Source organism: Gymnoscopelus braueri, assembly GCF_963280865.1.
Source record: "Gymnoscopelus braueri genome assembly, chromosome: 20".
Classification (NCBI taxonomy): Eukaryota; Metazoa; Chordata; class Actinopteri; order Myctophiformes; family Myctophidae; genus Gymnoscopelus; species Gymnoscopelus braueri.
The window spans coordinates 31812375-31840350 of record NC_137622.1 but is presented as its reverse complement, the minus strand read 5'-3'; the positions used below and the strand labels follow the sequence as shown (position 1 = coordinate 31840350).

Sequence of the window (27976 nt, the reverse complement as noted above, 5' to 3'; positions counted from 1 at the left end):
AGGCTAATTAACTAATTGTTTATGAGTGAGTTAGTCTGCAGAATCTGTAGTGGATGTGTGTAAAGCAGTGGTTTTCAAAGTGGGGTCCAGGGGACCCTCATGGTTTCTTGAGGGGGTTCTAAATGTCCCCTAACATTTCTGTAACTCCCGAGAGTGTACAAAATGGAACCAAATGGACCCCTAATGGTCCATTTGTACACTCTCAGAGATATGGGGGTCATTGAAATCAAAATGTCTTAGAAGTAAGGAGTTGGATGATGGATGCAAACCAAAAGACAAACAAGCCAAAATGTGAGAGGGGAGAATGAGAGACTCTAAAAGTATTGAAGACCGCTGTCACTATGCGAGTCAGGAGGGAGTGCAGGACAGAAAGACCAAGGCAGACTAGTTCAGATACAAGGAGTTTTCTTTTTTTTATTATGACAAAAAACCAGGGAACACAAGGAGCACGAGAAGGACTAGGAAGGCACTTGCAAGTTTCACTTGTAAAAGCACAAGAAGATAGCCTACATACTGTACACCGAATCAAGGAGACTAGATCAAACACTAAGATACTCACAGACAACTACATACAACAAACAGAATGGCAGTGAAGGGCAAACAGAAACACATGGGAGACACAGGTGCATATGTATGGACAATCAACACACGATTGGCTAGGGCTAAACAAGACACAGGTGAACAACATTTGCAAATGACAGGATGAGACAAGACAGGTAGCAGCAAACAGGAAACACTCAGATATCACTACAAAACAAAAGGTGCACAATTGTGTAAATTAAAACTAGAACTAAGAAGATACATTTCTAAAATATGTAAAGAAACACAACTGTATTGTAAAACACCAAGTATAACTAAGAAACAAGGAACACAACAAGAAAACACAGCATTTTTCTCTGCACCCAGATTTACTCTTTCATTGAGAGCAAATAGAGGGATGTTTAATGTCATCAAAATACAAATACATTATTGTCATATCTTAGTCATTAAATAGAGTTGCATCTTCCATATCAGTGTGGCTCAGGAGATATACCAGGGATTTATAAGATGAAGGTTTAGGGTTTGAAACTCCTTAATATAATTTTTCACTCTCAATCTAAAATCGAAGAGGTTGGTTAAGTATTGCATTCTTAGGTGAGTTTTCTATGTTAGTGTGGCTCGAGGTATTATTCAGGGTTTTATAAATAAAAGGTTCAGGGATCAAACCTCATGAAGAACATTATCATCACTCTATCTAAATTCTAAAAGGTGGGTTAAATATTACATTCTCGGTTGCATCTTCAATGCCAGTGTGGCTCAAACGTTAAATCAGTGGTTTATAAACAGAAAGTTTAAGGGCCAAAACTCCAGAAGAAAAAACTCACTCTCCGTCTAAATTCTCAAAGGTGGGTGAAGTAATACATTATCTATTGCATCTTCCATGCCAGCTAGCATGTGAGATAGGTCAGTGATTTATAAACCGTTGGTTAAGCCAAATTACCATGTGTCACAACCTGGCCCGTGGGCCATGACAAATTGAGGAGGACACAGTGGTAGTGCTAAAAGTAACAGTGGTTTATTTAACAAAAGGAACTTAAATAATGCTTTACAACAGGAATGAGGTGTGTGGTTCAGTAATCAGTAGTGTCAGCAATGTATGGATGTGTGTTCAATGTAATGTGGGGTGTTGTAAAGTGTGTGAACTCAATCATAAGGCAAACAAACAGAAGGGTGCTGTCATCTGGTAAGGGACACCTCGAATGGCTGGCGGCCACTTTTTTATAGGGCTGCAGGGAGCACTGGCCAGGTGCTCCCAATGCACCTAATTAGGAACCCCAAGTTGGCCGACGCCTATAGGAGATCTGTGGGAGAGATACACATAGAGGAGTACACCATACAACCACACAGGCCCTGCAAGCCAGGCCAAGGGGCCGTGACACCATGGAAGATGCAACTGAGAATGTAATAGTTGACCCACATTTTAGAATTTAGATGAATTTAGATGGAACTCTAAACTTAAGGTTTATAAACTCCTGATTTATCGCTTGAGTCATACTGGCATAGAACATAATGTTACTTACTTTTTAATTAGACTTTAGATGGTGAGTGAAAAATAGTGTTTAGGAGATTTGAAGTCCAAACCTTGTGGTTTATGAACTCCTGATTTAACGCTTGAGCCACAGTACCATGGAAGATGCAACTGAGAGTGTATTACTTAACCAACCTTATATAATTTAGATGGAGTTATAAATGTTTTTCAGGAGATTTGAACCCTAAACTTTAGGTTTATAAACTACTGATTTAACGGTTAAGCCACATTACCATGGAAAACTCAAAAAAGTGTTTACCCGTTACCTATGGTGCTTAAACTGGTGCTTGTAGCAGGTCGTTCAAAACGGGCCCCTCCCACAAACTTTCAAAGCCAATCATATTCAATCGGAATGTAAGGGTGGGTTAGCGTTGTATGACCTATGGTTCAAGTGTTATAGAGAGACAAAACGTGAAACGTTATAGCGCCATCATGAGGCCGACTGTCCCATTCTAATGAATGGAGCCTGGAGATTGGCGAGAGAAAATGAAGAGGGGCGTCGCGCCATTGGTACAATGAGGTGCCTCATATCAAGAGGTTTCTGCCCGACAGCAACGATAACAGAGGCGTAGGCTATTAGTTCCCATCTCATGGCCGTCGCTGCTGAGGCAGACGTCAAAAGACCAAATGGATGTTTGCTCTTGCTAAAACTCATGCAGCTCTCCTTTGCTTTTAGATTATGAGTAGTAAACCTTTACATTTTGTCAGAGTAATTATGTCTAAAATGTTCAGCAGGGTTTGGCGATATTCAATTCAAAGACTAATCATTCTTAAGTGAATTGCACTTTCAGTTCATACATCATCAATTGTACATAGTTTTTATTTTATTTTTTTGCTGTTTATTTTGTAATGATATTTGAACTGTGGTGCCACTATATATGCCTATGAATTGAATACCAAGGCCCTCATTGGAAACAAGTCCGCAAGGACTTTTATGAACGGACCTGTTAGACAAAGTATTTTAAATGTAACTGTGCTGTTTTACATTTTTTGCCTAATACAATATTCAATCATATTCAAACTTTAAATCATTTAGTTGAAAATGGATTCATCCCAATTGTGTTATTGTAGTCAGTGGTGGCTTATCAACGGGCTTGAGGTGCTGAAGCACAGGGCACCACGAAGGGTTAATCCGCCCCTGATTGTAGTGGTGCCCAAAACCCACACATAAAAAAAAAAAAACGGCTACACCTAGTAAATTATGCCACCATAGTAAATAACCCACACTTGTGCTATTCATATAAAACTGAGCAGACACATGTTGCCAATAGTGACCGCCATGCATTCTCTTAGCATTCTCTTTGTAGAACTTAGCTTTTACCTTATTTCAAGGAGCTGATTTTCCCCTCCAGTGCATTTGATGGCAGGGACCCATGATGTAGAGGCTCTATAAAATAGAGGCCATGGATTCTAGAGCAAGTCAGGGCACGGATCCAGTGAGTCACTGCCAGGTCCAGGACGTTAACAGTGAAATAGTGAACAGCCAGCCTTTTAGGCATTTGCTGCGGTTCTATTCATCATGTACTGTGCTGAAGGTACAGAAAATTCACTATGTTTTTGATGCTAAAGGCACATTTTCAGTTTCAGAATAGAGAAGGTAGGCTACAATGCTGTACAAGGTGAAATACTTGCTGTACCATATAACAACAAAACAGTTTATTTTCTGAATTTGAAGGAAATTACCCATGTGTGCCACTATCCAAATAAGGCCATTGCACTTCCATTGCTTTGTTGTTTAGATGTGGCAAGGTTTAACATAAGATTTCAAACATTTTGGTCTGCATTCAACTGATCAGTGCATGGAGTCTTATTGGAGACATACAGTGATAATTGTCATGCCAAAGGTTAAAACAAGGACATTCTGTGCTACATTATTTATTCCTGCTGTCAGCAAAATGTGCTATAATTTGTTAATTTTATCATTTGGAGGTCAGAAAGATGTACAGAAAGTTTGTAGGCAATTTTGCCTTTCACCAGAGACAGGTGTATTCGCCTCTTCTAGCGGTGTTTGCTGCTTTTAATTTCCCAATCAAAGTTGATTGATTTATTGAAACTAAACAGGGAAAACAAACTGCCATGCAACTATGATATGCCCAAATAATACACTACATTGTTTTTGGAAAACTAGTTATAAAGGGGGGGTGACTAATCACTTAAACTACCAAAACGAACGATACATTACCCTCTTTATATTTGAATTAAATACAAAATTAACACTAGCCAAAAAAGGGCAGGACCTCAAGCCCCCCCTGGGCCCCATCTGACCGTTCCTGCTCCCCAATAGTGCTTCAGTCTGTCTGACGTTTGCATTCCTTTTTCATGTCAAATGTTTGACACTATTTGCCCTCATCATTCTCAACGTGCTCCATGGTCAGAAATCAGAGCGGGGCGATCACTTGCATGCTCTCTCATTAGAGGACGTGTTTCTTCAACAGATGACAGGAGAGCAGGAGACAGAAAGCTGCCCTTATTAACGCAGTCATGTAGGTTAACTACGTGTCATTTCAGCATTCAAATCACTCTTCCCCATCTTGTCTTGCCGTTTGAGGGCTCAGCAGGCAATTAGGATTATACATCACGCCCTCTCTGCACACATACCGTATGTGTTGTTAGGTGTTTTGCTCATCAAATTAGCGTTGCCTCTGTAGGGGCTAATTATATCAAGTGCTGAGTCTGTGAGAACGCCACATACAGTACAGCACCTTAAGCTTAATTTATACTCAATCGCTCGACATGGTTGTTTGCCGAAAATAACAGATTTTCAAGCTATCGTTACTCCATATACAACGCGTTTGTCAGCATGGAAATCTGTGATTTTTGGCAAGCGACACCGTTGTGGGATGGAGTGTATATTAGGCCTTATTCAGAGCCGGAACACAGAGGCGGAATATGTAAGCAAGCCTCATTTATACCACCATAATATGTGGGGGAACATTTTTAAATGTGACTGTACGTCACTGTTTCTAGGGGCTTATCACATGCAACAGGGAACAGAACAGACCTCTGCGGCTGAGGAGGATGGATTTACACATGCATCTTTTGAAGCAAAAGTTGCTAAGTGGCCAACTCTGGTACTGCAGGTTTGGGCCCAAAACATGAACGAGCTAAATAGGCTCGACTCACGGGCTTGCACATGGAGGTAAGGCAAGGCAAGTTTATTTGTATAGTACATTTCAACAACAAGGCAATTCAACGTTCTTTACATAAAACATTAAGCAAAAGAAAGATGTTATTACAGGACATTTGAATTCAGTAAAAGTTTAAAATTTAAACATCTATCTCCTTAATAGGATGGAAGGAAGGTAGGAAGATAGTTTGCGATGTAGACGCATAAAGGACACTGATGCGCATGCTTATGGGCCCATTATGTCATCAAATCCATTGGCCCAAACCCAGAACGAGGAGAGTATAGGAGGGGAGTATGCACCTCTGTCTGAATGTATGACATCATGCCGTCATGCACTGCACCGCCAGGACTTCATCTATAGGAGATTGCACAATACATGTGACGCATGTGGTCAGTCTGCTTTCTCTTTTTATTATGCTATTGGAATACACTTTTTTAGTATGGTACAGTATTAACCATTTAAAGGTGTGCAAGTGATTGTTAAAAAGTTAAAGCTTTATATTCTGATAGTAATCATTGCTATCCACAAGTTTCCTAGGGCGTTGTGGGCATCACTTCCTGTCGATTTGATCCCTGATACCTGATCAAATCGACAGAAAGTGATGCCCACAACGCCCTAGGAAACTTGTGGATAGAGTGTTTGTTCAGCAACAGGTGTCTCCCCGTCTCTCCTACTCTTTAGTAAACAGAAACTACATTTTGAGGTCGGGATACCAATATTATCCAATCAGGAGAGATAACTCCACAAAGATCATTTATCAGCTTCAATTTTATAGTGTTCTGGTTCCCTACATTTTTTGGTTTTGTTCCATCACTTCCAATTTCACTCCTTTATCCTTTATTCCACTTATACTATATTTTGCCTCTAATGACATTCCCAAAATGGGGACGCTGGGTTGAAAGTGGTTCTAAGTGCCTTGAGCAGCTTCACAAAGTGAAAACATGGTGCAAGGCTAAACAAACACGTGACATGTACCAATTGTTAACTGTAACCTGCCATGGGACTGCAGATGCAAATTAGCTGAAGCAAAATCTGGAACGTACAATACATCAAATGACAACATTTATGTTTAATATTGAACATGGTCGCTTACAAGGGCAAACCGATAGCTAAATGGATAGGGTGCATAACTCCTCCAATGCCTGACATCAAGGAGCCAACCTGGTTGATTCCAAGTTTGGCCGGACAAGTTGCTACATGTTTCATTGCTACTGTATATGTTTCCAATGAAGCCTCACCCCTCCCCCACCAAATGAAAAAAAAAGAACAGTCCCCTAGAAATAAACAAATAACCGAGGTATTGCTTTATTACATTGACCAGGACACCTGTAAGCTCGTCCACCAGTCTGGACAGGCAATTACAGTAAAGTCTGTATTTAAACTCAAGGTGATTCATCTGTGTCACTTGTGTCATCTGAACAGCTTATCATCCTGTAACGTGTCATATACACCCCTCCCCCCAACACACACACACACGCACACACGCACGCACACACGCACACACGCACACACGCTGCAGTCCCATGCATGCCGAATTGTATCTGCAACCTGAAATATATGGACTGCACACACATTCGAGGCGATGACGCAAAAGAGGAAAAAGCCAAACATATTTTAAAATTAAATCTTAATATAAACATTTTTATTTAGTGCATTTTGTGTATACAACAAATAATAAAACAACTGGAAGGTACCAGACAGCCATGTCAGCCTGTCGTGTGTTTTTTTTTTCTTTGTTTGATTTTCAAATCAGATTGATCCTGGTAACTTGGAACACATGATCCAACATGGGGTAATACACATAGCCTACATCATGCAGCTCTAGACCAGAATCCCCTGCCTTCTCCATGCAACAGATATTCACCCAATAAAAACCCCCTCCGGTGGAGACCCATGACAAAGAAAGCCTCCCCGAAGCATGTGCTAATAAAGAAGCTGAAGGGAAAGAGTACATAGCCCACAAAAAAGGGTCCTTTTTGTACACAATGTGTGTTGTACATGCCCTGTGCAAGAGAGGGAAGTTTTTTTGTTCTTTTCTTATAGTATATATATGTTTTACTTTTTTTTTTGCACTTTTACAAATGACATATCCTATAAAATGTTAAGCCACCTAAAATTCCACAGTATTCATTTCTTTAAATATAGAAAATTGTCACCACGATAAGTTACTCAAACACACAACAAGATTCCTTGGAAGGATCTTGCACCATATTCCTATATGGTGGACAAATTCGGCCGATAATGGTCGACAACGAGACGAGACAAGACTGGGTAGGGGGTGGTTGGGGGGGAGGTCCGAAGTATGTCACACAAACACGGGGGAGGAAGAGACAGATCTTGGGCTGGGGATGTACAGAGACATGTGACACAGTAGAAACAGAAGGGAATGTGGGGACACACACAGTCGCTTTGTACCTCTGTCTGAGAACGTATCAGCAGAAAGCACTAGACCACCAAGCAGGTTGCCAACTTCCACAGGTTTGAAAAAATAAAAAATAGAAATCATCCTTTTTTTCCGCTGATCCTCTCTTCCTTGATATTGTTTCTATCCCTCATCAAAAATGCACTATAAGAAATAAAAAATAAACTCCCAGCTGTGCCTCTACTGTATACTGGCTTGGTTTCTGAACGGTTTAAAGGGACACTCTTTCAGTTCTGTCTTTGGTGTGCTGGAACCCCTTTCAAATGGCGGAACAGCAACAGAAATACAAATAATACTGAGGAAAGGACGATGGAAGGATTACAACGTGTGTGTGTGTGTGTGTGTGTGTGTGTGTGTGTGTGTGTGTGTGTGTGTGTGTGTGTCTGTGTCTGTGTCTGTGTCTGTGTGTGTGTGTGTGTGTGTTGGGGGGGGGGGGGAGGGGCGAACAAAACACAATAAACAAATAATAAAACGTTCTCAGCTAATTCCCAAAAATTGTGAAAGCAAGGTTGCAGCTGTGGCATCTCAGAAAAATAAAGAGAAACAAAACAAAACAAGCAAGAGCCACGCTGTCCCTCAAACTTCAGATCAGCTTGAACATAGGCTTTGTTTTCCCATGCTAGAGAGCTCAGTCTCTGAGCGTGTGCACTAGAATGCAGGAGAGCTACCGTCTGGCTGGCTGGCTGCAGCTCCAGCAGGGCTGGGCTGCGCTCCGGCACCAGGGAGGACATAGGCATCGTATTCACAGAAGCTTGGTTGAGACAGAGGATTGGGGTGTGGGGGTGAGGGCGGCACGTACTCCTCTACTGTACCGTACCTCTGCAGCCTATGACAGGCTGCCTTTGAATGCCTGCCTGCCTCCCTCCCTGTCTGAAATGGTTGGTGACAGTGACGTAAGCACAAACGTTATGTTATTGTCCCTTGGAAATAAATTAGAATCATTATAATAATAATACTGCTAAAGTTGAGCTAACTGGTCATGTGACCAACAGAAGAAATGAAACAAATGTTGTTTTTTTCATATTTTTCCAAAAAGTCAAGAATGGTTAATGTTGTTGATGTTGTACTATTGATGTTGTGTCAAGAAGGAAATAAAGATTAGAATAAGATGTTTACCTAATCATGATCAGTGGTGCGTGTAGGGTGGTGCATGAGAGTGTGTGTGTATGCTTGTGTTGTCATAGCTAATCCCGAACTGCTGATAGGAGACAGAAGTCTGCTTGAATTCACGCTCTGCTGGAGGTAAGATTTTCGTCGTTCTGCCCGGCGGCCCGGCTCTGGCAGGCCCGGCTACGTGGACTCATGCTGCTGGCTCACAGCCTTGCCTCCGTTGAGCGCAGCAGAGGCACTCCGGCTCTTGGTGGGCGTGCCGCTGCCGGAGCGGGAGAACTCCGTCAGGTCGTGGAGGGATGGCTCTCTGTACATGGCCACTGTGGAAACACAGGAATGAGAATACGTTGTAAACATGGACGAGGCTAGGGCAGAAAACAAAGTCCAGCGCCTGATCTATTCAGTCTAACAATGCTCAACAGTCCCGTACTGCATTATGGAGAGACAAAAACAAAAACATACTTAAGCCTGCAAGCATAGCCTACTTCAAACGAAGCCTAACTTTTTTCTGCTTCGGCAGAGTTTGCTGAACCGATGGAAGAACAAAACTATTTTATACTCGCTACAGCTCAGATCAGCTCTGAGTTCTGAATGTTAGACCCCACTTACTCAATAGTCTGCTTAGCAACACTGCGGTTCACTTGAGCCACTGAAGACTGGAAGTACTGGAATGGTAATTTTACCACCTGGATCTCCTTGAGAACCACTTCTTTCACCCTCCGATGTGCTAAGGCAAATTTGACAAGGAGGTTTTGCCATTTCTTGCAAACATGTTTATGGCCTCTCAGAGAGGGATTAGAGAGTGTTCATCTCCTAACCTCCACACTCAGCCAACCTATCTTCAAAACTATCCATTGTTCGCTGCTAGCAGCATCAAGCCTTGGGCAGAATGCGGAAACAAAACAAAATAAATCACGACCACCTTGAACTTCTCACCAGTCACACACGATGTTCACCTAGTGGAGGTGTTTGCTGCAGCCTTTAGTTTTCTGGCTGGCCAGTCGTAGACATATACAATGCCAAATGTGGGATACTCATGGACGAACTGTAATGGCATCTGGGCAAATCGGTGTTATCAAGCATATATATCATAAGCCTGAAGGGCCACAACACTCCGCTTGGGCTTACAAATGTATTTGTGCTTGATATGGAATGGCTCTTATGGGGCAAGCTGTCTAGTGTCTTGTGTCTGTGTGTGTCAGGTACTAATCTTGCAAATCAATCTGGACTAATCAGTGCCAAAAAGTGTAAAAAGTTAGGTTATTGCCACAGAATGGCATTATGGCAGGAGCGTCTAGTGCTTTAGCTTTGCTGTGTTTGCACACCACAGCCCATTCAGCGGATTCTGCATCAGTCTCTGGTTTCAGGATACTAGTCAACATCCTTTTGCCTAGAATGCCGTTTGATCTCCGGCCCATGGGGAGCGTGTGGCTGAAACAGCGAACCTGACACTGCAGAGGGGCCCCCGCTTTGCCCAGCATTTCTGGTTATGCCGGCAATACACAGAGCATCCATATGTACATACGTCAATCAAAGGCAGGACTTCCTCTGGAAATGGCTGAGGATCGATACCAAGCTTGTTAGTGATGGTGTTAAGCAATTATAACTTTGGAGCTGACTGACCCCAGGGGTCAGGGTATCACAACAAAACTGCTGCTAGCCGTTCTCACTAGCAACCATCCAATAAAACCCATACTTGCACTTTTCCACACCGTGACTGTATTTCTCTGTTTTTCACATGAGGGACACCAGCCTGCAATTACCCTCTCACAGTTAAAGGTGCATGCTTGTGGAGATGCATTCTAGGAAAAGTTCTAAGGGGATTTGCTCCGGCTGCATTTGTATGACACATGCTGAAGTCACTCGTCAGCGCACTTGCCCGCATTCCGCTTCCAGAAAGATGAGAGAAAAGACGGAGGGAGGCGAAGTGAGGATGGTGGTGAGAATTAGAAGCTGTGGGCTGAGACTCATGGACTGGAACCAGTGGGGGAGTGAGGAGCGGTGGTGTTGCCAGCACAGAGACAGCTCTCTAATTGGTGCCCTGTTAACACCACCGCATGAGAATCTTTATGAGCTTGTCTCCCTTTTTACTTTCCTTCCTTCATTCGTTCAGTCATTATTTTCTCTCTGTTCCTTTTTGAATTGTGCTTCTTTTTTTCTTTCTGCGGCACTGTATAATGTGAAGCTTGAGTAGGATACAATGGGATGCTAAAAAAAACTCTTTGGGTAATAACTCCCTCACTGAATTTATTTTTCCTTGCTTATTGCCTGCGTAAAATGTGACATTAGCTGTTTGGTATAAAATACACAAACGGTCGCTGAAAGATGATTGTATTTCTCCCGGACTCTGCCATTCTCCTCTGTCTTTGATCTCTCCTTATTATTCTCTCTGTTTCACCTTCCCCTCCCATTTCTCTCTATGTAGAGCCATTCTCTGGCTATTACTCTAAGGTGTTTGAGGCCCCCCGGACAGCCTGTTAAAGGGAAGTGAAAAGCTATTATGGGGATCTCGAGAGCAGTCGTAGATTCGTAATGAACCACCGGCTTTGAGGAGCAAGCACCACCAGCCGGACTACAAGACGCTGTACTTTTCACCAGAGAGTTGGCAAACAGGACATGAGTTTGTAATAGGAAGTACAGCATAATGAATGTGACCCCTGCTTTCACATAATGATGTATGGTGACTATTACATAAGGTGATAAATATAGAAGTGTTTTCAGTCCTGACATTTTTAAGATTTACAGGGATATGCCTATATAATATTGTTTGCTTGACTGTGTTAGTAAGTGATGTGTTTGTACTTAAACAAGAATGAGGTAAGAACATAAAAGGAGCCAAACTTGACAGATTGAATTATAGTGAACCGACTCAGCGATCAACCAAATAAAGGAACTGCCCGCTGCCTTCATTGTTTGAATGACTAATATGTGTTGCTACTGCATAGCTAGCGCTTCCTTTTTACACTCTCTCATGTGTCCTCACCTTTCATCTCGCTGAAGTGAAAACAGACACCCCCCCTCTCTCTCTTCCATCGTTGCTGACAGGTAAGTCTGCATCTTGTTGGGAGATGAAAGGGCTGTGGCCGTTTCAACACAGAGAACAGACCCAGTACCTCCCACCCTGCTCTCCTACCCCTGTTCTCCTTTATCTCCATAACCACGCGTAACCACCAGGCACAAGACCTGGATGGGTGGGGGCGCCGCCTGACGCTCCTGTAAAATAAAATGCCTCGCTGCTCCTATTCAAAGTACAGAACTTTTACGTTTCTGCTGCTTCTGGCCACAGACAACGACGCTCCAGCGGAGTGTGACCAGCTGACTGGAAGCATTCAATGGCCTGGTCCCTGCCATGCCTCAGTGGTAGGGAGGCTGAGAGAGAGCGCAATTCTTCAGTCTTTAGAGACAGAATACCGACAGAGCATAGCGTTGGTAAAGGAAATGGGGATTTAAAGACATTATTATGATGATAATTTTTTTACCACCATGGAAACTGGAGTTTGAACCCCCCACTGTGCATCTGGTTTGACTGGTCGTTCAATAATGAACACACCTGGGCGTGTACACAGGTGGGAAGCTGGGTGGGGACGACATCTCTGTCGCTGCACTAGCGAATCGTACAGGTTGCCAGGGTGCCTGTTAATGAGGGTTAGGAACTGGGGAGAACAGCGTGTTCCTCCCAATTAAACTCCTCACTGTCAGGTGAAAAGAAGCGGCTGGCGACATGGATCACATGTTTCGGCTGTCTACACCCTCCCTAAGAACAACCGACAGGTGTCAACTGTGACAAGGACTACATGGGGGAATTGGGAATTGGCTTAATGACTAAATTGGAAGAGAAATCTAAATAAATATATAAATAAAAGGCGTGAGCCGGACTTGAACTTGGGTCCTTGTAACTCACAAGGAGCACATGGTCAATGCACTACCGGCTGAGTCATCAGGCACCCCAGGAATGGGGACATTTTAATCAACACCAAAAGCCAGTGTCTCTCCTGGAAGCTTTCCCCTTGGAACAAAATGGCCCATCCAGGAATGCTGGGAAAGCAACATTAATGAATAATCAAGAAGAGTTTCTCAATAAGATTATATGAGCACAGAGAACTGCATCCTAAACAAGGGCTCTTACCTTTCAGAGGTTTGGGGAGGAAATGGGCTGCTGGCTTGTTCTTCTTAACATGATTTCCCTTCATGATTTCTCCCTCTTTATTCAGACCAAGGTACCAGCCCCTGCCCGACTGCTGCTGGCGGTAGATCATGGACGAGTACGTTACGTAGTAGTTCTCAAAGACCGACTCCTTGAATTTGCACTCTGGCGTAAAGTGTTCCTGTTGAAAGAGGGTGAGAAAGAGAGACAGCTGAGTGTGCGGTGGTCGCCGGACACTAATCATTGTGGTCTCGAGAGGATTATTTTCATACTGGTATAACAGAGAGCTGAAATATAACACTTCATTAAGGAGTGCATGTTCGACATGCACTCCAGCATAGCAAGAACCAGGGATCCATTTCAAGGCCCCTGATTGAAGATTTCCATCTCTAGAGGATTCTCTAAATGCATGCATTCCATTTAGCATAGTGAATAATGCAGTGCTTTACAGCATAGATAACAGTAATATGACAGATACATTGGATCATTAATTAAACATACTGCATGATGAAGAGAGGATTCTCATTTTACTCCTCGTCTTTAATTATGTATTGGCTGATTCATAATCTTTGTCAGAGGTCGGTGCCCTCTATTTCGGTTTCTGCTCAACAGGATCATTGTAATCATTTGACTTGTCATCATGCTATATAGAAGTACTGGCCTCTTTTAGCATTATAAATAATAAAATCCAAGCACTTTCATTGGATGGCTTTAACAATCTGAAATCCAATGAGAATTTTTGCACATCTCTATGGCATAATATGTAGTCTTATCTGCAAATTCCTACAATCATTTGAATATAATATGCCCCATATACCATAAATGTATATCATATTTGGTCAAAGGAAGAGGGTCCCTTTAAAAAGGAACTGGTGGTGAGAAAGTCAACAGCGGTATTTCTTTCCATTTTAGCATTTAAAGAAACAAAACAGTAACAAAACTCGAAAAAGTGCTCCTCGGAGCACAAGTCTCCGCCAGGTCAGGTAGGTTATTATGGCCTCCTGGTGGCGCTATAATAGGCCAATGTGAAAAGGGTGCCATTTCTTCTTAGGCCTTTCACAGCAATCGGACACTGCATTCTTGATTTGAGGCATTTTGTTCCAAAAATGTGGTTTGCTAAATTAGACCTGCTGGTGGCGCTATAACATGCCAATGTGAAAAGGGTGCCATTTCTTCCTGGGCCAAGTGGGAATCTACATGGAAAATTTCACGGAAATCGCATGCTGCGTTCATGATTTGAGGCATTTTGTTCGAAACGAACCAATCCGGCAAACTTTGGAAGCCAATCTTAGCCAATCAGGATGGAATATGGAAAATCGGACAGATCCGTGTTGATCACATGACTATAGAGATACTGTGTACCGATTTGTGTGTTTTTTGGACAAAATCTGTAGGAGTCATATTTAAAAAAAATGTTTTACAAAAGTCAGCCTTATGGTGGCGCTATGACAGGCTGATCTGAAAAATGTGGGGCAGAGGTTCTGCTGTGGCATCCAGGGAGTGTGTGTGCGCAGTTTCACAGTGACCGGGCCAACGGTGGCGGAGATTAGCTGGTCGCAGACAGAAGGACGGACACACGGATGGACATACGGCGGGACGGACGGACAGGGGGCAAAATGTACTCTCTCGCCATGCCCTTTCGGCCTGGCGGAGACAAAAATAACTCTGAATACAGATGCATGCAGTAGCAAGTCCCCGCTGCGTGGACTGAACTCAGCTCATGTATGCACATGCATACATCATAACTCACAGTTGCTATTTAATGCCGAAGCACTTGTGTCTCTTTTGCTAATGAACTGGCTGTTCAACAGCCCATGGGGCCCTATTTTTGCCGGTGCCTTACCCGCTATGTTTGGGAAAGCGCATAGCGGATTGGTGTCCAACGTTATCGCCGCCCCAGTGCGGCTACAGAGTTCACTTCGGTATTAAGTGATTGTGAATGTGATTGTCATTTCAATTTTACTGTAATCCACAAAAGTGTGACTGTTAATTCCTTGTGTCAATAAATTGTGTTTTTATCAGCAGTTACCAGTTAAGCTTATCAAAGACTAATACTATGTCGTTTGATCTGCATTTGCTATAACTACACCAGACCATTTTGTTTAATGAATACAAAACACAAGCAGATTGCTGTAATTTAAAGTTCTCTATAACCAGCAATGTGTGAGTGATAATTCTGAGTATCAAATATAATTGTATTCCAAGGCAACGACTCTCTTCCATGGGCAGAGAGGGAGAGATCGTAAGATTGCATTGGGGATAATGGCTTGCGCAGTCTTCTCTTAAAGGCAATGGCATCTGGCACGGTGTTTGGTTTTAATGTAATGGGTAGCGCAGGTGTTTTAGGGATAAGGCTTTTGTCCGTAGATAGCAACTTTTGCACGGGAACGCCCCTTGCGCAATGCTAAATCTCCAAATAGTGGGTATAGGATCTTCGGCCGAAAATAGAGCCCCGTGGCTCAATTTGGGATGTCAGAGACTCTTTAGAGATGTCCGCCTACCGCCCATACTGCACTTTACCCCACTCTCTCCATGCCTACATTTGGGTTAGGGTTACTGGGTGCACTGTACAGTATATAGGAGTTTGCAAATTAATGCTCCACCAGCTATGGTTTATTTCCCCGGAGGTAAAAGTCAACTGACTGTGTTTGTAAGAGTGAGAGTGTGTGTGTGTGTGTGTGTGTGTGTGTGTGTGTGTGTGTGTGTGTGTGTGTGTGTGTGTGTGTGTGTGTGTGTGCGTGCAGTACTGCAAGTGTGTGCGCACTGCTTGCGGGTGTACATTTACAGTATGTGCTTGCATGCATGCTTGTCTGAGAGCATGTGCGAATATGAGTGAGAGAGAGAGAAAAAGAGAGAGAGAGAGTGTGCGTGCGTTACACAAAGGTTTGCTGCCTTGATGGTGAATCCACAGAATGCAATCAGCTAAGAGAGGAGAGAGTCGCCCCCTGAGACAGCAGAGACTGTAGATCGGGGAGGAGGCATTATCTGACTGCAACTCAGCAGTACAGTGTGTCGTCCATGCTCTTCTTTCTTCCTATTGCTTCCCAATTGGTTCTAGACTTTTCTTTCATAGGAAACGGTGTGCACTGGGTATGTACTGTACAGTACAGTGTGAAAGGAAAACATACAGTATATGCAAGACGTATGCATAATCTATCATGAGCATGTAGTCGTACCTGGATACATTTGCATCCTCATGTACTAGAAACACACACACACGCACACACGCACACGCGAAAATAGGGATAGAGGTGTAAATCTCAGATCAAATATATCCATTTCACAAGAATTGTTTTTTTTAACATATATGTAATTCACAAATTTGATAGGAGAAACTGGTCTACTTGAAAATAGCATTGGAATATAGACAATTAAAGTAATTCAACAACTTCAAGTTCTTTTGCCAAATTTTACAAAATTATATTTTGGCCAAGATCAAGTATAGTCGATTCTCACATTCCAGATTGATGCAACTGAACTGCCACCTTCAGACTGATGCAACACAAGGCATCAATGTGTTTTACACCCCTACCATAGGATGACGAATATGAAGAGAACTGCAGAGTTAGCGTGGATGGATGCATCCACTGAAAGCAGGTCACGCTAGAACCGGTTGTATGTGGGCTAAACACATCACAGCCGGGCGGGTGTCAGTGTCAAGACAGACCATATGGTCCTTTGGGACAAAGAAGATCCACTACGAGCTCTTGCCAAACACTGTGACACCGTGAGACAGGCAGTCATTAATAACAACCTCACACCGGTCTTCATAACTGCTCAGCGGTGTCGCCTCTCAATGCAGGGGCAAGAGAGATTTTGCCTCTCGTGATGATGAAGTTCGGCCTGGAGCTGATTTAGAATTGTCATACGAAATGTAATCGTGAGGATCTCTGGATCCACATCGAACAGATTCGATGTGGCCAGCCTGTAACGTACAACTCCAAATGTGGAGTTTCTGCCTGATCCGAGCCCCTGTTGTTGCTTCTAAAAGTATAAAAACTATGTGGGGGGAAAAACTAGTGGAGGTACTTATTTGGCCTACTGGCAGTGTGCATTTGGCGCTGATGGGTCTAGCAAACTGCAAACCTCCGGGCACACTTATCATGGACTCTTTCTTCTCTTAGCCATTCAATGAGCTCAGACTAGACTCAAGGCCTGAGCCCTGACTGGCTGTTAAGCCCTCACATCATAGACTCATAGCTCTCTCCACTCATCTATCACCCTCTCTTCTCCATGTTCTATCTTACACAGACAACAGCAGTCAGGAGAGTGGCAACGGAAATGGAGCTGATGTCAAAAGGAGCTTGTGATATGTCACCTCTAAGGGGACACATCATGTCGGCTCTGTCCTGGCTCTTAGCTAAGCTGGAGCCTCATGGGTGTCGGAGATCAGCACTAAACACTAAGAGTACCAAGGATGATAGATAACTGGCTGGAAATCAGTGACGGCTAGTCCATTATGTGCGATGGGGTGATGCCCCCCCAATGGGAGAAAGAAAGAGAAAATGTTTATTCTACCATGTAACTCAAAAAGCTGTGACTGGCCATTGTATGGTATTACACCAAAAGTGGTCAAGAGTCCTGTGTAACCGTAGGCCTGTCCCTTTGGGGGCAAGCAGCTTTCAAACTTGATTTGCACCTAGGTGGTCTTCTTGACTTCAATGTTAATGTATAATATCTTTATGTTATATAACATAAAAAATGTTCACCATAAAATGGGGTCGTGGCATAAAAAAGTTTGAGAACCCCTGCTATGGAGTGTTTGTTCAGTAACAGGGGTCTCTACAGCTCTCTATTAAACAGAAAACGCATCACAGAGCTTGTAGACTTTTGATGCTTTTGTGTGACGCTGTAGTATGGCATTAATTTACAGAAAAAAAAATATGGAGATAAGATTCTTCTGTCCGACAGCGACAATATCAAAGTCTCGCTCCCCAGGATTATAAAAAACGCCATACGACAATTGTGATCGCTTTAACTAAATTATCTTAAAATGTTCTGTTAATAATAGTGTTTATGTTGGGTGGAAACCTTGAATAGTACGTCCAAAATAGTTACTTTTCAGGATTGGCTATTTTTGTGTGACATTGTCACAGGGCTAAGTATAAAAAATGGCATTCATTTATGAAACAAAACCAAAAGAAAAGATGAAAAATGAAGATGCAAGGTTTCTGCCCAATGGCGACATCTTAAGTCTATAATGGATTACCTGGCAATAGCCAGCTCTGAGCTGATGCCATGAAAATCGATGTGTATTAGAGGCTATGTCTGCACTTGGTTACTTCTTTGATCTCAGCCTCAACCCTAGACATGCCTAGGGAGATCTAGACTTCCTGTGTGCGTGCGTGCATACGTGTCGGCCCATGTCCATCTCTTTGTAAGGATCTGCCCTGGGCCTCAGCTGGCTATGTAGGTCCTACTGCATCTCTTCATGTCCACATCACTGGCCGGACATGATGTCTATACTACTGTATGCTATGTGACTGTGCTTTAGTGTCTGGAAATGCTTGCTATTTGTTTTGTCTTCATGTCTTTAATATCAAGTCTATTGACATTACCTTAAACATCATCATTGTCATGTGTGCATCATACTGCACACATGACAATGTGTGCAGTATGTGCACTCACACACACGCAGAGATTCCATGAATTTATAGAAGGATTACCAGTCGATATTTACGGCCAACTTCCACAACTGCTCCACTACCATGGAGTGGCTAATGCAGGAGGTTTGAAGGTCAGCTTAATTAGAATCAATTGAACACCGGCCACAAATCTGCTTGCAGTACTCGGCGAGGGATTGGATTAAAGGCAGAGTTTTATCTTGTGAGAGGTAATTAACTGCCATTATGATTATGACATTCATGAAAACAATGCAGGCAAAGCATTAAGCCACGTTGAGCCAGAGAGATTGACTCAGATCTGTACAGAGCTGCCTCCCTGGGCAGGCACTAAAGTCTATTGTATCGTCGACTGATACGCTACATAGTATTGTCATGGCATGTTGAGTTACATTGTCATGAATCATGATCATCTCTCTATGCAAAACTTGCCAGGTTGAAATATCTCTTCCTAATCACATGACATTCCACTTTTTTCATGCCAGTCTCCAGCTATAACTTTAAAAAAAAAATGGAGTAAATCCTGTAGATAAGTGGGAGCATATAGAGGTGTCCATAGTCGGATCTTCCTCCTAACATGGCTTTCTTTATTCCTCCAATGTCTAGCCACCCATTAACCTTCTACTAACACCAGGCTAGGGCATTTGTCTAGACTGCAAAGGAGACAAGGCAGTTAGCTTCGGTCAAAATGTTAAAGCAATACATTAGAAACTTCCTATCCTCCTTGCATACTTGATCATCAAGTAATAGGTTTGTCTTTTTCTTTCTCTCTTGAATCCATACTGTACCTCGCTCGCTCAATCACTTTTCCAATCTTATTTCTTCCACCACTGTCCTTCTTCCAAGACCTGCCTCTCTTTTCTGTAGGTTTTTCTTTCTGTCTGATCAGTCTGATTGGCAGCAGCTCGGGCGGCACTCACTTCAGGACTCAGTTATGCGCTTGCAGCAGTTGGTGGCTAAATAATGGGCACAACGGGGCCCAGCTGTCAGCCAGGGGCTCTGCACTACCTTCAATAATGAGCTTATGTGGATTTGGCCAGCTACAGTTGCTGGGGATGGGACTGGGAGTCTACGGACAGGCAGACGCACACAGATAGACGCAGACACACTTGGTGCCAAGATGGAGGTTGCGGCTGCTTGCCAGCTCCATTGTAACGGAGAGGGACACAAGGAGTGACTAAAAATGAGGGGGCTAAAATGGCTGGGGAGACCCGCCCAGTTCTATTATAACAGGACGGTGATAGACAGACCATATCCACTTGACTGGGCTCCAGCAATCTCTCTCCTTCAGTCAATAGCTGCAGCTACTCACTGAAACCAATCTCCCAATGGTGTGGGGAGGGGAATGAAACGCACATCACTTTAATCATGATTCCAGTGGCAGGCAGAGCGTGGTGGCGGTGGTGGGTGGGTGGGGGGGGGTTCATTTAGATTAGAAGGAGGAAGAAAAATAAATAAATAGCTAAAGCTATCTGCTTAGAAATGATCTCCGCCATCATGTCACCTCATTCCCCCATGTCTGCCTTTCTGCGGTGTAGTGGTTCGGCTAAATGGACTTTAAATGATCCCATTACGCTACATGGGCTTTTTCCTCGGAAATAAAGACGGCAAGTATGATGAGTCCCTTTTCCCAAAATGGTGCACAGCTGGGAGCCGTCGCTTTGCATTATGTCGATGGACATGTTATGTTTTGTGGGGTTGTTTTTCTTTATTATCTATTTTCCTATAAAGCGGCCATTAATACACATCGTAGGCCTTAGTGTAAATATGCCGCGAGGTAAGGTACAATAATACATCCGTCCCCTTCTCATAGAGCCAATTAAGCTGAGAGAGAGAAATTAGATGAAAGGCTCTGGTGTTTGTCTTGTGCTGAACTGCATGAACCCTGGAGTCTGCATTTTGGGCACATTTTCTAAATGTTTCAAAAATGTTCTAAGAATTCAGAATATTTTGAATAACAATTTTTTTTTGGCTATTTGTCGTAGTATAAACCCACTAAAATACGAGTAGAAACACACATGCATAATATCGTTGCTGTCGGGCAGAAACCTCCTATCTCCATATTTCTAACCTTTTGTGTTTTTTCATAAATTAACGCCCTACTTGATCATACTACAGCGTCACAGAAAAGTAGCAGATCCACAAGCTTGAAACGCAGCGCGAAGTGACGCGTTTTGAGCTCGTTGGTCTGCTCCTTTTGATATTTTTGAATCCTGAAAAGTAACCGTTTTTGGACATATGAGGTTTCCACCTCGACAGAGACGACATGCACCCTGCTTGTATGTATGCCAGTCGGTCCTATCAGGGCTTGTGTACCGCAGTCACGTTGCTGGGAGATCTGTGACGCATTTCTCCTGCTTTTGTGGCATGGGGAAATCCCGCAGTACCACTCCTCCTCCCTCCCTCCCTCCTTATCCCAGCATCCCTCCCCCCTTAACCCATTCAATCTGGGAACGCATCTGTGTCATTTTAAGATTTCTTTGGCTATTCAAAAATAGCAGATATACAAGCTCATAGTGCGGCACAGAGTGCCGTGCTATGAGCTTGTAGATCTGCTATTTTTGGGGAAATCTTGTAATTTTTTGCAGATCTTTGAATATGTATTTTTTAAAGCGAGCATTTGTAACTCAAATCTTTGCTTCTGGGGGTCCCTGGAACAAAGCATTTTGAGATGAGGGTCCGCGGCCAAATAGATATCTAAAAATGTTTTCTAACAGTATGTTACTATATCAGTGTTGCAACCAACTTGTCCATATCAAAATTATATGTATTTGGCCGCGGACGCCTCATCTCAAAATATGTTGTTCCAGGGACCCCCAGAAGCACAAATCGAAGTAATTTTTTTTTGCTTTAAAACATATACGGTATATTCAAAGATTTGCAGAAATTTCCCACGATTTTTCCAAAAAATTGCAGATCTACAAGCTCATAGCGGGGGACTCGCCCCGCTCATAGCGTAAGCGGGGCGCTCACGCTATGAGCTTGTATATCTGCTATTTTTGAATAGCCAAAGAAATGACACCATCTGTGTCGTTCCCGGTCTTAATGGATTAAAGGGTATCTCCTGGCTGTGTGGGATCATGTACTGTACACAGTAAAAGCATCAGTGTTCTTTTAACTCTGAGAGTTTCAAATGGATATAACGAACTCTGATTTTACTGTGTAGTACTGTATGTGTGTGTCTCTGTGTATGACTGTGTGAGTAACAAGCAGGGAAAAAAAAGTGTAGGCCTCTGTGTGGGGGATCATAGCGCAGTAAAATGCTCAGTGTTAATTTAAGCTTTAACATCAGTTTTTACTCTCACACTGGGGGTTCGTTATTTTTCCAATGCGATTAATTCGCCCGAAAATAACAGTTGTTTGTGTCACGAATACACCCACACGGAACACGAAAGGAACAGTAGATATTTCACCATGAATAAAGGCATCAACCTCTATGAATGAGACATCAACTGTATGAATAGTTTAAATGCGGAATAACCGTCGGCAACTTTCATATTATTTATTTGTCACATCCCTGACTTTATACGGTGAATGTGGTGCTTTTGTGTGTTTAAAATAAATATGCGTATTTTTGTTTGTTTGTTTTTTTTAGAAAACATGTGAAAGATTTGCCCGATGTACTGTAGGTTAATAATGTTTGTCCAATGTAGCTCTCTGTCATACAGCATGCTATAGGAAGACATTCACTGAATACTACTATAGGGTTTGTCTCTTTCATCTACCAGCTGGTACACAGGGGATATATATATATATATATATACTGTATGTATGTATGTATGTATGTATGTGTATATACATTATATATATATATATATATATATATATATATATATACACACACACACGCGCACACACACACACACACACACACACACACACAGACACGTATATATAATTTCCACCCCTGCTGATTTTTTCTAATACTATTTCAGTTCTGTCCTGGCTGTTGAGCGAGAGACTGACAGATGCCATTCCCTTGACAACCTGTCACACACATGCAAACTTGCCTGTAGATTTGCAGAAAAACACATTCAATACAGTTTGGCGTGTCCTGTCCTCTCCCCATGTGTGCACATCACTTTACGCTTGGCTTTCTATATCAAGTGCTTTGTCTGGCGTGGTATTTTACAGCTGAAGGGGGAATCCCGACTCAGGTTCTAGCCTTTAGCGCTTAATGATCCAGTAGCTGCATGTGTGGGGAGGGGACCTTCAACAAGCTGACGCAAGCAATGCAGCAAGAGGTTCCCTTGTACATTTATTACATCACCACACACACACACACACACACACACACACACACACACACACACACACACACACACACACACACACACACACACACACACACACACACACACACACACACACACACACACACACACACACACACACACACACACACACACACACACACACACACACACACACACAGGTAATGCGTGACTGTAAGAATGAACAATTAAGTGATGTAACAATGTCAAGGAAATGCAATCAATTACCATTTACTCCGAAACAGCCGCATGCTGGCTTCAGGGGAGTGATTACTTTATGTTTCCCTATAATGTTTCCCCCAGCCGATCATCTAAGGGCAGGAATGCTTGTATAATGGATCTGATCTAGCCTGTTAAAGGTATTGGCCAGATGCTTCTTGAGGCGAGCCAAATCAATGCTGCACAATCCCGTGTCACCCAGGCAAACATATTCGGACTAAAATGTTACCAATTAAGCCAAATGAATCGGGCCGAGTGCAGTGCTGGTTTTGCTGCAGCCATGTTCGATGACGGTGAAAGTCACAGAAGCTTACGCCAAGGCTGGACCCTAGAGACAAATCCAGATAAATACTTGCCTTTCAACATCCTGGTCGGTTCATCAAAGTGGAAGTGGATTAGCAGGCATCTTTCTCTCTAGCTAAAGATAAATCGTGCTCTTACAGTATTAATTTGTGTTGGAATAGATTGAAGTGCTTTATGCTAGGGACAAAGACCCTTGCAAATACTAAAGACAAACACAGTCACGCGCAAGAGAGCACACATGGGAGCAAGCAACACGTACATGAGCAACACGTTCATGCATGAATAGCACACACACAGGGAAACACACACACACACAGGCTTGTTAATGACACAGCTCATTGGAGAGAGGCCATACAGCACTGTTATTTACCAAAGGCATTGTGCTTAGTAAACCCTTGAAAAGGCATGGATGTGAGCCAACCACACACATCAAACAGGAGCTTACCAAAGTCCAAACACGGTACAGTACAAAGTTAGACACACGCACTCTTCTCTCTGCCTCCGATTCTCTCTTTAACACACACACACACACACACACACACACACACACACACAAAACAAAAATGTTATGAGCTCTTTAGTCTTTAACGTCATTATGATAGTGTCGCGCAGAGAAAACATGATCTAAAAGCTCACAACGAGTTGTGACCGTATATCGGCTATTTTTGCTATTTTGCCAATAATTTCACCTACATTACCAAAATAGGGACTCCAGGGTTAATGTGGTTAATAATGCTAAGAATTATTTCATACACATCTTTCATTATCGCAACAAACTTTTGTCCCGTTTGTGCTACAGTATGTGCAGAAGCATCGAGGTATCCTTGCATTGAAAGGCAAACCCTCAACCGCTCGCTTGCACGTGTGCGCATGCGTACACACATGCAGTGCGGACTGGACGAGACTGGGGCTACAGTGACTCACTCACTTTAATCCCAATGACCCACCCGAAAGTTAATGATTTCACTTCAAAAGGCACCTCCAGAAGCGTGTGGGGACCACTTAGGCCAAAATCTAAAAATACTCCCTAAAAAACATATCATGGAAACCAATTCCAAATTCAACTTTTTTCTCCCACTGGTAATGTGAGAGAAATGTGTGAAAACAACTCCTTTGAGAAAGTAAAAAAAACAACAACTGATGTTTCTTTTTTGCAACTGACAACTGCATTTTGTAGTCTATTATACACACACACACCCTCCCACCTCCCCGCTATTGTTCAGTTACAGCTGAAAAGACACTTTTCAAGCGACTTCAAGTGTTTGAAACCGGGTGGAAAAGCCGTTGTAAGTAGAGAAGGGGGAGAGGGAGAGAGGGGAAGATACAGAGTGGAGTGAGAGGCTAGAGGAGAATACATTTTTAATTGATTCTCCTTCTCCTACACATGGTGACAATGTTGGATGAATACATTTTCACTGTTGCATTCTGCCTCTCCCACACATGTGCACTCCTCATTTTCCCTATCCCTATCCCTCTCTCTCTCTCTCTCTCTCCAAATAGCAGTTAACAATTAGATCACATCAGATTATATTAGAACACAGGATTATTATGTGGGACATGGATCATTTAAACTGCAGGGACTGGAATAAATGAGTGAAAATCTAAACATTGTATGGTAATGTACACGATAGCATCAGCACACACACACACACACACACACACACACACACACACACACACACACACACACACACACACACACACACACACACACACACACACACACACACACACACACACACACACACACACACACACACACACACACACACACACACACACACACACACACACACACACACACAGGGAGACAGCCTGATCACAGAGCCAGCACTCCCTTGCTAGAATGCGTCATCTATTGCGTCTCCACCATTGATTGGGAATCTCCCTGCATTGCTGCCCTGCAATTGGCTGCTGGCTACTGCGTTTGGCTTCAAAGGGAGCACTTTACCATAGCAGCACTCGCCAGCAAGTCAGCAGCTATTAGGCAGCCAGCTACACACTCAAATCAATTCAATTCACCCTCTAATTTAGCTGGAATGGAAAGTGCTAACCTTGTCACTTCCCCCCGTCGCCCCTAAAAACCAACTTCCAATTCACTTGACTGTGCTACAGTGCAAAATGCATCTTACTCAAGAGTTTGTATTTTTAATAAATTCAGTCAATTCAAACAGTAATCTTTTATTTTTAATTGCTGTATTTGAAACTTCTGAATATATTTTAAAACCACTTAAACCTTATACATCATTGAACGGGGTCTCCCAGGGGTCTATACTTGGTCCCCTCCTCTTTTCCCCTCTACACCAAATGTCCAAAAATAGCCGTTATAATAGCGGCTATTTTGACATGCCCAGAATAGGGACACAAGGGTTCATGTCATTAATTATATATATAATGTCGCTTAGCATTCAAAATAATAAACCCCCAAAAAAGAAAGGGTTGAGGGAATTCAAGGCTTCATAAACTATAACCATCCATTCTTTATCGCTTGCGAGAATGTAAATTTAACATTTCAGTGAGATAAAAAAAAAACAACAACATACCAGTAAAGGTATAGGATAGTCATTCACACATTGGTCTCCTTTATGGAGAAGTTCCTTTCGGCGTCTGTTCCCACATTAGATGACTGTAACCAGGGCAGGAATTTCATCTTGGATTGGCCTTATGTCCCACAAAAACATGATATTGCTTGTGGCCACAGTGGCCTTGATGCCCAACCCGCACAATTTCAAGCCTGACATAAACCAGTGGAAAATCTAGTTATTAATTTATGACAATAATTTGACTCAAATCTACTGCAGTATCGGGCCAATCAGAAGACTTAATCGAACTCATCCTGATGTGCCAATGCAGTAAATCTGTGACTGAGTGAACTTCTGGGAAGAAAAGATTGAATGAGCTGTGGTAAGAAATCAGCAAACGAATAAGAGACAAGACACTCAACATAATGTTAGGCATTGCTTGTAAATAGATACATTAACTGACCCAGTGGCCTAAGAATTGTTCTATGCATTTGAGCCTATTTTCACCAAAAACACTACAACCTCAACCTTATTAGAACCTTATTAGAATAATCTTAGTGTTCTCTGTCTCTACCTCACAGGTAGCGGGGTAGTTCTCATTTAAGAAGAGAATGCAGGGATACTGGTGCTTAAGCCTGCATACGCCCGCCACTGAATCCTCCTCCTCATCAAGTCACAGGGTTGTGTTCCTGAAGATTATAAAAGCCAAGAACCAGTGGCACTGGCAGAATGGTGGGCAGCTGGCATCACCAAAAATAGGCCAAATCTTCATCTACACTATATTGTCCAAGGAACCCCAAAACAGACTCCCCATCCCCATCTTCAAACGAGTCCAGTGACTCTGATTAGTCCAGGGCTGAGTGTGTATGAACTTTTGACTCAGGAATTTGTATAAATATTGAGAGCCGACTGTCAGTGTGCATATCACTGTCACCCACAAATGGTGCGTAGCTTGTCTGTGTAAAACCAGCAAATGCCAGCTCATGAAAGTAGCATTGTAGTTGATACTGTAGATAGTAAAATGGCTTAAATTAGCATTTGTTTTAGTCTATTCTGGCCTAGGTGGGGTGGATCAGATGGGTGGGGTTCACCCTGTGAGATAATGTGATCTGAGGTGCCAGAAAGTTTAGTAAAAACAACGGTGAAATATCCAAACTTTTTTTGACCCTCTACTTTTCTGCAATTAACACATTCGGTGCCATAATTTTATAATAACAGATTACGTTCGGTGCCAGAAATCTCACCGTTGAGCTGCGCGGTGCTGTTTAAGCTGTAGACTCCAAGACGAGCAATCCATGTGAAACAAAGCATGTGTGCATTTTGCACGATGGTCCTGGCTAACGTCTGGAACGATAACATCTTTCACGCGGGTCACAATGGCGCAGCGATCGCGCATACAAAATGAGTCGTTTTCCCCAACGTAAAAAGTTTCTGAGTTATAGGGGTTTTAGAGAAGGAGAGAACGGAAGCGGATGGGGAGCCATGTTTTTTGGCACGGTGATCTATAAGGCCCTTCCTTCTCAGAATCAATGTGGGTGATTCCAGAGCTGCTCCAGCCCCTCCCGTGTGGAAAAAAACAAAAAAAACAAGACTGAAAACACGGTTCAGACCGTGTTCGGCACCAATCCAATCCAATCCACTTTATTTATATAGCACATTTTAAAACTTGTTCAGGGTTAACAAAGTGCTGTACAGAAAAAAACCAAATACACTGGGAAAGTTTAAAAAACACAGAGACAAAGCAAAACACAGAAGCAAAACATACAACAAAAGAAGCAAAATAAACAACAGAAAGAGGCACCGAAGCGCTACTCTGTGAAAACACGGCTCAGACCGTGTTTGGCACCCGATGTGTTAACATCTTACCCACGGTGCTATTTCAATTGATTCTGGCTGGTTGAAAAAAAGCATTATTTGCAAATAAGTGTTTGTTCAATGCATGTTCTCTGTTGAGGGTGAGGTGCAGTTCTTTAATAAGCTCCTTGCGGTACAGTCCACTTTGTGCTGTGGGGCCCTAGCCAGCACGATCCATTGTTATTAAATTAAACCTGCAGCTTGCAGTGTCTGCTTGATTAGCAACAGTGGAGCACATATCGTTAAAATCACTGAGTGGGATCATTGGACTATAGGGGACCCATATATTAAATGTGTGTGTGTGTGTGTGT

The 27976-nt window shown here is 42.8% G+C and overlaps 1 protein-coding gene across 4 annotated transcripts in view; it reads right to left on the bottom strand.

Moving 5' to 3' along the window:
* Positions 1-8030: 8030 nt before the first annotated feature.
* The window catches only part of fgf13a (fibroblast growth factor 13a), a 140718-nt gene continuing 120772 nt past the window's right edge, over positions 8031-27976 (bottom strand). For all 4 annotated transcript variants that reach the window (XM_080415248.1, XM_080415246.1, XM_080415247.1 and 1 more), the window contains 2 exons: positions 12855-13053; positions 8031-9048 (listed from right to left, as the gene is read on the bottom strand). In XM_080415248.1, coding sequence (XP_080271374.1) covers positions 8909-9048; positions 12855-13053 — 339 coding nt within the window. In that variant the 3' untranslated portion in view covers positions 8031-8908. The remainder of the gene's footprint in view (positions 9049-12854; positions 13054-27976) is intronic.